At 49.4% G+C, this 10,459-nt stretch overlaps 1 protein-coding gene across 1 annotated transcript; it reads right to left on the reverse strand.

Moving 5' to 3' along the window:
• Positions 1–309: 309 nt before the first annotated feature.
• XCR1 (X-C motif chemokine receptor 1) lies at positions 310–10,217 on the reverse strand. The gene is made up of 2 exons (XM_049640319.1): positions 10,012–10,217; positions 310–3,704 (listed from the first exon to the last, which is right to left on the reverse strand). Exon 2 carries the CDS (start codon positions 3,685–3,687, stop codon positions 2,692–2,694), a length of 996 nt encoding a protein of 331 aa, XP_049496276.1. The 5' UTR covers positions 3,688–3,704; positions 10,012–10,217; the 3' UTR covers positions 310–2,691.
• Positions 10,218–10,459: the final 242 nt, after the last annotated feature.

Here is a 10,459-nt window from a genome sequence, read left to right on the forward strand (position 1 = left end):
CGTGGGACAGGCCCACAAGAGTGCAGCTGTGGTTCAGTGGGCGGAGGGAGGGGACAGCAGGAGGTTGTGGCCAACACAGTGTGTGGTCAAGGTGGCCACTAGTGTGCAGTGCTCTGGCTGATTTTTTTCAGCAGTGCTGCCTGTAGGGTCCTTTTCTGATAGGGCGTCTTCCCATCACGTCTCTGTTTCTCTGTGCCTCTTGCCTCGGTTTCCCAAGGAACTAAATTAGGAGAAGACGCTCTACTCTCTACCCTTGGAGATGACGAAACATCACGAGAAATGTAAGGACATGGACACGACTGTGTTTAGCGAAGTGCTCTCAGGGGTACGGCTGAATGTGTCGGAAGAAATGCTTAGATGAACATCTTTGGAGGTGAAGGGATGGGATGGGTGAGGAGCAAACGAGGCGAGCCTCTGTAGTGACGACCCCCCCTCCCAACCTGCCTTCCAGGAATAGTGGCGTTAAGACCACACTGCGTTGGTTTTGGGGGTTGCAAGCTGGAATCGTCTCCCCTTCTCCTCCCAGGGCTCAGCCTGCCCTCTGAATAAAAGTCAAACAAAACTTTAGTAATATTAGTTTGAAGGGGGTGCTGAACGACTACCCAGATCAGAAGCCTGAAGGCTTAACTCTGAGCCACGACTACCTCATTGCCTCTTTCTTTTTGCTGTTTCTTCTGTCCGTGGTGAGTGATGTCCCCACCTATTGGCTGGCAAGTCCATGAGAGCTTTATCCCTTCATGAGGGTCTGAGACTCAATGTGTTTGATAACTGTGCAGAGGCAGGCTGCTGGTGAGACGGTCTGGCCCCTGCCTGACCGGACGGCTGTGCCGGCTGGTTTTGGAGGGGTTGGCTCTGCTCAGTCCTCGGTGACTGCCGGGTGAGACCGTCTGCAGGGCCAACGTGAGCACATCCTAAAATAAGCATAGTCAGAGTGCAATCTGGATGCTGAAAACCCGCAGCTAGATGAGAGACGTGTTGCATATCATAGCTCCAGCTTCTTTCACATGAGCTGGCCCCTGCATATTCGGCCCATGATTCTTTGCGGGAAGGAACGAATGGAGTAAGTGCCACCTTCTGCATGAAGCATTTACTTGCAGGATATAAAGATGACGAGATACCACTGCCTCCCTCCGAATGCCAAGAGCCCAGCTCCAAAGGTCCAGATAAGCAAACACCCACCTTGGCCAAGGCACCCAGGGTGAAGATTCCTGCAACACCTCCTGCTCTCAGGATGGATATTGAGCTGACCCTTCAGATTCATCACTGTCACCAGGAATGTTCTCCACCTGCCTGGTGGGTGGCACCCACTTTCCCTGGCCACGCCCGTTCCAAAACTGAGTCATCTTTGAGTCTTGTGCTTCCCCTCCCTCCACCCCCACGGCCCAGTCCTGCTGACTCTGCCTTTTCCCCATTCCCTCAGAGTCGTTCTTGCCCACAGTGGCTGCGTGTCCGTGGTTCCACCCCCAGATGACCTCGCTTCCTCAGCATCCTTCTGCGGTGCATCTCTTTCCCCACCCAGTGTGCTCTGAATGGACACCGGGGTGCTTCAAGACCCTCAGCGGCTCCTCATCTCTTGCAGATAGGGCCCCGACACCTCAGCGAGTCTTTCCGGGCCCCTGCAAGTTGGCACCAAGGAACTTTCCCAAACTTCCTGCGGGCAGGAACCTGGTCTTCCGACCTGCTAGGCATGGGCCCTGGTGTTCCATCACTGTGTATGAGTGGGAGCAAAGAATGACAGGTGTCACTATTCTTCCAATGTATGTATTTTGGGGGGCCATGCCTGGGGGGCACGTGCCTCTTGCCCCAGGAGGCTAGTTTACAGATATTAACCTTTCTTCCCTAGTCTACACTCTCAGAGCACCACGCTTATTCGTCTCTGTGGCAATGGCTGTCACTTGACCTTGGTTTTTGGTTAGCAGCACACATGCCTACCTCCTACACTGTCCCATAGCTTCACATCCCAAGGACGTACATGAAAGCCACCTTCTAACCTTTCCATACAACAAACCTGGTCCCGATCTGTAAACCTGATTTAGTTCTGGAGCGGGGCCTTTGGAAAAGCTCCCCAGGTGATTCTGACGTGCACCCCAGTTAGGTACATTCGGCTGTAACTCCTTGAATTCCAGAGTCTTCCACAGTCCCCAGAGTGGGACTTTGCGCACAAGAAGCATGGAATATATGCTTGTTGAATAAAGTAGCTACTAATAACAGCCCTCGGCTGGAGCTTAGAGAGCATGTGAAGCCTTCTCCTCTTCACCTCCGGCTACAGGTTCCATGACGTATTTGCACTTGGGTGGCCAGGCTTGGAGGCGTTTTACTTGGCTGGGGAAGACTGAAGGTCCAGTTTTAAGAATTAGGCCAGTAGCACCTGCTGGAAAGGACTGAGTCTCGGACCCTCATGAAGTCTTGGAAGATCCTCCTTTCTGGGACTCCTTCCAAGTCTCAGAGCCTTCTGAACGAAGCGATGTCTAAGCGAATGAATTAATAAAAGCAAGAGTGATGAAGTCAGAATTCAAGGCTTGTTTTTGTGGATGGCAGTATAACATTTCCAGGTGGGAGCCACTTTCTGCAGAAGGGGCGACAAGTGGGACCTGCTGGTGGAAAGGTACTGCTTTGGCCCCCAGCCCCATGGCCTTGGCATTCCCCACGGTGCCCTCCACGGTGCTCCTTCCTGCACCACCGAACTCCCTTTCAAAAGAAGGAGGCGCCCTCATAGTTGAAGGTGCCCAGGGTGTGAGGGGGGATGCTGGACGCCTGCTGCCGACAGAGCCAGAAGTGCCGGAGCAGACTTTTGAGATGCCTGCGGAACTTGACCCCGACAAAGACGTAGAGCACCGGGTTGAAGCAGCAGTGGGAGAAGGCGACGTTGCGGCAGATGAGCAAGGCGTAATCCAGCTGCTGGATGAACTCGCAGCTCTGGATGACCCTGAGTTTCAGCAGTGTCTGTAGAAACAGGATCAGGTTGTAGGGAGCCCAGCTGAGGAAGTACACCACCACGATGGTGAAGATGAGCCGGACCGTCCGGTGGTGCCGTTTGGACCGCGAGCGGAACAGGGTCCTGAGAATCTCCACGTAGCAGAACAGGATGATCCCGACGGAGAGCAGGAAGATGATGTTGTGCTGGTAGACCGAGGCTATGAACCATCTGACTTCCGAATAGTTGCAGTCCGGAGGAAACACCTTGTGGAAGATGGCATCGATGATTGAGGACAGGATGCTGGTCGCCCACACGGCCGCAGTCACCAGCACGCGGCACTGGAGGGTGTGGACACGCATGGACGAGAGGGGCCTCACCACCGACACGTAGCGGTGGATGGTCATGATGGTCAAGAAGAAGATGCTGCTGTAGAGGCTGATGGAGAAGATCATGTTGAGGAGCTTGCAGAGGAAGTCCCCCAGCACCCAGCCCCAGTGGTACCCCAGGATCCACACCGGCAACAAGCAGGAGAAGGCCACGTCTGAGAGGCACAGGTTGAGGATAAAGACGTTGGTGAGGGACTCCAGGCTCTCGAACTTCACCAGGACCCACAACACCAGGCTGTTGCCCACCAGGCTGAGGAGAAACACCAGGAAGTACAGGATGGTGGTGCTGAGGGTGGCAAAGGCGAAGTTCTTGCTCTCACACAGAAAGCTCTGATCGTCATAGTCAAAAGGAGTGGTGGACTCTGGGATGCCTGAGGGCTCCATCTAGACATGGAGAGCATCTGAAATGAAAGAGATGGGGAGTTTCAAGCCACATGGTTAGGCGAGGATCGATAGGACCCACGTTATAAGAAAGTGTGGTCCAGGGGCGCCTGGGTGGCTCAGTCAATTGAGCCTCTGACTTCAGCTCAGGTGATGATCTCCTGGTTCACGAGTTTGAGCCCCACGTCGGGCTCTGTGCTGACAGCTCAGAGCCTGGAGCCTGCTTCGGATTCTGTGTCTCCCTCTCTCTCTGCTCCTCCCCCCCTCATGCTCTGTGTCTCTCTCTCTCTCAAAAATAAATAAAACATAAAAAAGAAAAAGTGTGGTCCATGGTCCAGCCGCCCGTCATGAACTATTTGTAATGAGACTAAGAACTTTTGCCGAAACATGAAGCCACTAAGCAAACTGTATAGTTTGGTGGGCATTTTTTTTCTTAGCCAGGCTCTCTTGATGGGGGAAGTGGTGCATTCATCCACGTTCATTTACTGTCACAAGCCCACTTTCTCTTGAAGCCTGGCATTGGAGTAGCACTAAGCTAGACCAGTCTCCCAGTACGTGTATGAGAAAGAGCAGCGGAACCAGATTCAAATTTGGGCCCCATTACTGTATTTTTGGGCAAGATGTCTAACCTTCCTGACCCTAAGGTCCTCATCTATAAAACAGGGCTAAGGATCCCCACATTGTTCCTTCATCTATTTACCAAGTGTCTAAGTGAGCATTGACTCTGCCTGCCTGCCTTCCTCACTCTGTCTCTCCCCCTATCCCTTCCTCCCTCCCTCCCTCCCTCCCTCTCTCCCTCTTTCTTTCTTTCTTTCTTTCTTCCCCCTCCTCTCCTTCCTTCCATAAATCCTGACGGCAGGATTGTTTCAGGAAGCTTGCTTTCTCTTGGAACAGGTCCAAAAAGAAAGGAGCAAACATCTCCCATGTGAACTCAGGTAGGAAATAATCTCAAGACTATGATGAACACTGAGACTCTGGGAGACCAAATCGTCACTAACACAGGTGTTCTGTGGAAGAAAGTATATGCAGAGTGACCTCTGAGGACCAAAGGAGCCATGAGGCAAAAAAAAAAAAAAAAAAAAAAAAGCTGACTGGTCCAATTTGCCAAGAAATGGTTTAGTAAAGGATCTTATGGATACAAGTCTGTCTTGGATGGCTGCGAGTCAAATAGATCTCTGCACCCCATCTCCCATAAGACCTGATCTTATAGCCCTAGAGGCTGGGGAGTACATCCTGGGAGACTCTCAGGAGGAAATGTTTGAGAATAGCTGTGTGTCATAGTCTTGTCTCCAGAGCAGGTCAAGGCCGCCATGCCCCAAGTGTATACTTACGGGTTCTTTATCATGCCCGTGGTTGGACAAAAAAAGAAAGAATGGTGGTGGCGGGGGGGGGGGGGGGGGGGCTTGGGGGGGACTGTGCTCAAGAAGGCTCCAGGTCACAGAGTGGTCACCATGGTGGCTTTGTCCAAGATGGCGTCAGGCTGGTGGACGCGGAGGATTAACTCTCAGAGCAGAAAGCCGCCTCACGCAGGAGTCTGGTTTACAGAACTTCCTACAGAGGCAAACAAGCAGAAGCAACCTAAGTATCCGGTAGGAGGGAAGTCGCTAAGAAAACCGCACGGAGTCACATTGATTCAATCCTCGGCGCTAGTGAGGTTTTGGAAACGGGGAGACTAGAAGGCCGAGGAGAGGAAAGGGAACGTGACAGAAGAGCCAGAACTCTCGTTGAAAGAGGTGAGTGAAGCTTTGGGGAGGAAGACGGGAGACTTGGCGAAGCGGCTGCCTGCACCACGTAGGGGCCCCCTCGTCACCTACTAGGTGCCAGGCACCGCGCTGTCACAGGCTACTCGTCTGCTCCCTCCGTGCCGTGACTGTCTGCAAGGCCGTCAGAGACACTGAGGCTCCGACTGGTGAAATGGCCTTCCCAGTGTTAATAGAGCCAGGGAGCAGGGAGGAGGGCCAAGCCGGGAGCCAGACCTAGGCTCTCCTGCCTTGTATTTGGAGAAGGAGAATTGGAAAGGTAGCCCAAGTGTCTCACTTACCTAGTTAGGGGCGGGAGGAATAACAAAGGGGGTCTCCAACGTGTCCTATTTTTAATACTGTTTTCTTACGGATTTTAAGAGCACTTCTTAGTCTTGTCAACCCATTGTGCCTTTTCTTTTTCGCTTTTGCTTTGAAGTTTATTTATTTAGGGGGGCCTGGGTGACTCAGTGGGTTGATTGTCTGACGTCAGCTCAGGTCACGATCTCGTGGGTTGTGAGTTTGAGCCCCACGTCAGTCTCTGTGCTGGCAGCTCAGAGCCCGCTTCGGATCCTGTGTCCCCCCCTCTCTCTGCCCCTTCCCAGCTTGTGCTCTCTGACACATAAATAAACACTAAAAGTAGAAAAATAAAGTTTATTTATTTTGAGAGAGAGAAAGAGAAAGAGAGAGAGGGAGAGAGAGAATCCCAAGCAGGCTCCACCCTGTCAGTGCAGAGCCCGATGTGGGGCTCAATCTCACGAATGGTGAGATCATGACCTGGACCGAAATCGAGAGTTGGAAGCATAACCAACAGAGCCACCCAGGCGCCCCAACCCACTGTGCTTTTTAGCTTTTCATTCTGTCCGGGTCTTTTAATTTTTTTGACATTTAGAAAGTAGGAGCTTACATCTGATTCAATACAACAGTACCTGATGACCTGTGACATAAGGCAGACCCTGTGACAGATGCTGGATTCTTGGGTGGAAACACGACTAATAAATAGTCTCTGTCTGCAAGAGGCTTCTAGTTCAGAATGACATTAGAAATCGTACAAAGGTCTGGGACCTCCTGTCGTGTGACTAGTTGGACGTGCAGGTAGTTTGGGACGGGAGCCTTGTACGCACCCCTTACGTCATATAGGGGATCCCCAAGTCTGCTGCTTGGCTCTTGTCTTCCTCTGACCCAGACCCAGTGGAGGCCGACCCATCTTCTTAACATCAGCGCCCCAGCTGCATGGTTGGAAATTTCTCAAAATGAAATGGCTTCTCCCGACAAAGGACGCAGGTACCCTCTTTTAATTTAGTAAAAACAAGTGGCTTTACACACTCTCGGTGTTGTCACATCTCTTGTGACCACCGAAGAAAGCACCGGAGAGATGGGGTGGCTTCCTGCGCTGATGATTTGTGTGGAATCACCGGAGCAGAATAGTCACACGTCTCTCCTTGTAGTGGAGTTCGCATTTTCTGCTCAACTCTCCGGAATAAAAGAAGTCCTCGGGCTGGTCTGGGATGACAGGAAGCCGGTGACCAAAGTACTCGATGTCGGTATCTCCCGCCTCACCTAGTCTTTTCCTGATCTGTGGTCCTGAGTAGTGCAGCTTGAGTGGGTTGGTAAGAGAACTTTCCAGTTCCTGTTCTGCCGGGTTACCAAATACTGAATTATTTGCTATGGAGAAAATAACGCTAAGGGGGTTTCACTTCTCGGTAAAGGCTGAGTAAGCTCCGGTGAACTAGGTACAAACCCTGGAACAAAAACGAAAACCGAACCCAGAAACCTGCCTGCGGGCACTGCTGAGCTACCAAAAGATGGTAAATATTGGAAGGGACTGGGCATCTGAAAAAGGAGAACGGCTGAATGGTGGGAGTCCTACTTTTATGGCTCTGGCCTCGGGGCAGGACCCGGTCATGAGGGGCAGCTGAAATTCCAGTAGCAAAGTCACCATTTTTTGGTCTTGAAAAACCGGAGGGCTGAGTTTAGGACAACCGCAGCCACTGGAGAGGAGGTGAGGGGACATCACAGAGAGGCTGTCCTCACTCTCTAGCTGACCTCTGAACCAGGAATGTCCCCTGGGAAAACCGGAGGCACCGAACTGAAATGGACTCACTGCCCACTTCGGGGGAGGCCGAGTTTAGAATGTGAGCCGGCCACGTTGATTACGTGCGGAAACCAACAACATATAAAACAATCAAAACGTTTCAGAAGAATGAAACAGAATCCGGTCTGCACAGCATAACGTCCACGATGATGAGGCTACAATACCACCTGTGCAGCATAGGGAGAAAAAGCAGAACGTGGCCCCTCCTCAAAAACGTGGCGCCTCGGTGGCTCAGTCGGTTGAGCATCTGACTTCAGCTCAAGTCATGATCTCGCGGTTTGTGGGTTCAAGCCCCACATCAGGCTCGCTGCTGTCAGCGTAGAGCCCGCTTCGGATCCTCTGTCCCCCTCTCTGTGTCCCTCCCCTGCTTGCGCTCTCCCAAAAAGAAAATAAATGTATAATAAAAAGGTAAGAAACTGACCCTGAGATGCCCCAGATATTAGAATCTACAGATATGCATGGGAATGCAACTCTTTTCACTGTGCCCCAGAGACTACAGGGAAATATATCCCTAATGAATGGACAGGTAAATCCCAGCAGAGAAGGAGAAAAAAAAAATCTATGAAAGAACCAAAAGGAAGTAGAAACCAATAACCATAAGATATCTGGAAGAGCCAAAATAATTTGGAAGTAAAACAACATACTTCTTTTTTTTTTAATTGTTTTAATGTTTTTATTTATTTCTGAGATAAGGAGACGGGGCAGGGGGAGGGAAGAGAGAGAGAGAAGAAGACACAGGATCCGAAGCAGGCTCCAGGCTTTGAGCTGTCAGCACAGAGGCTGACGTGCGGCTCAAACTCATGAACCGTGAGATCATGACCTGAGCTGAAGTCAGACGCTTAAAGGACGGAGCCACCCGGGTGCCCCCTAAAGCAATATGCTTCTAAAGAGTCTGAGTCAAAGAAGAATTCACAGGCAAACTGTGAAATATTTGGAACTGAATAATAAGAATAAATGGCACATGTTAAAACTCATGGCACACAACTGAAGCATACTTAGAGACAAATTTATACCTTTCAATGCTTAGGGTAGAAAGAAAAGAGGCCTAAAATTAAGGATCTGAAATCAATGATTCAGAAGCTGGGCGGAAAAAAAAGAGCAAATTAAAACCCAAAGAAAGTAGAAGAAAGGAAATAAAGATAAAAGAAGAAATAAAGAAATAGAGAGTAAGAAGAGAGAAAATGTGCAAAACCAAAGGTGGTTGCTTGAAAAATTTTTTTTGAAATATAATAAAATTCTAGCTACATTGAGAGCAGAAAGAAAGAGGACACAAATTCTGAATAGCAGATTTGAAAGAATGGTTATTGCTGCAGATTATTGCTGTACAGACAGATCTTACCAACTTTAAATGACTAACAAAGAAAAAAAAAACAAAAAGAATAAATGACAAAGAGCTATTATGATCAATTTTATGCCAGATTCAACAACTTACATAAAATGGACACATTTCTTTAAAAATTCCACCTACCAAAGCTGGCATGAAGTGATACGGCAAATCTGAAAAGTCCTACCTTTATGAGACAAATTTCATTAACTATTAAAAAAAAAAAACCTTCCCAGAAAGAAAACTCCAGAACTACATGATTTTTTCTCATACGTTCTGTCAAACATTTAAGGAAGAGATAACACCAATCCTAGACAAACGACCTGAGTGAGATACAGGATGGAATATCGCTCAGATCGTTTCATGAGGCCACCGTCACCCTGATACCAAAACCAGACAAAACCAGCACAATAAAGAAAACTACAGACCCATATCCCTCATGAACGCAGACACAAAAATCCTTATCCAAGTATTAGCACATCAAATCGGCAATAATTTAAAAGGACGATACGTCGTGACCAAGCGGTGTTTACCCCAGAAATATGAGAATGGCTTAATGTTTGAAGAACCAAGCCATTTAAATCCTTGCATTAACAGAATAAAGACAAAGACCACATGACACTGTTTGATCAACGCAGAAAAGTATTTGACAAAGCTCAATACCCACTCATGATGCCAACTCTCACCAAATCAGAAATTAAAGGGGTATTGGACGTCTGTAAAAGCGATTCCACTTTTCTGTTGGGTTGGTTATTCATTCATTTACTCAAAAGCTTCTGGGCTGGGCTTGGGAGGTCTTGGGGACACAAGGGAGAATGGCACCAAGTAACTCTCCGAGTTCCTTTCTAGGAGCCCGGTTCCCTTTTGCCTGTCACTGCTCTCCCTCCCTGTCTCTGCTTGCCCACCTCAGCTCCAAGAGAGCAAATGTAGCTTTTCCTGTCCGCCATATAACCTGGATCGAGAAACCCAGATTTAAATTATCCAACGACTAATAATAACAATGCCTGACCTTAGCGATGCAGATTTGGGGGAATCCCCATGAGGGCTTGGGACTCTCCATATTTACCAGCTCTCCAGTTGGTTCCGATGCCCACAGGGAGTTGAAGAACCCGTGGTACAAGCTATTAACATTAGAGGAAAACACAAGTTACACACATAAAGGAACTTACCTATATCTACACCTCCTGTGTGTCTTGAGGCGGAAATGATGTTTCCCTGTTGCACGTTGTGCTCCAAGAAACTGAAACAGCCAGAAGCTAGAGGAAGGTCGGAGAAAACTGTAGTACGCTGTCTCAGAGGGAGACAGGGAGCCTTGACTAATCCCTCCTCTCCCACCTCCTGGCTTCCCGCTTGACCCACCCCCAACTTCCCTAACTCCACCCAAGACCTCACGTCACAACCTGGCCCCATCACTGGTCACCCAGCGTGTCTCCAAAGGCAGGTGGGGTCGACAATGCAGGAGTCACCTGAGCCCCCGGATCCCACTGAGAATAGAGTCAGGTAATTTTGGAGTGGGAAGGGATCCTAAAGGGTACGTTTTTAAAAAGCTGCATTTGTATGTTAGCTGAAATTACATTTTATTAATGTACCAGTTACGTATGATGACGACGATGATGA

The sequence above is a fragment of the Panthera uncia genome, chromosome A2 (genome assembly GCF_023721935.1).
Source record: "Panthera uncia isolate 11264 chromosome A2, Puncia_PCG_1.0, whole genome shotgun sequence".
NCBI lineage: Eukaryota > Metazoa > Chordata > Mammalia > Carnivora > Felidae > Panthera > Panthera uncia.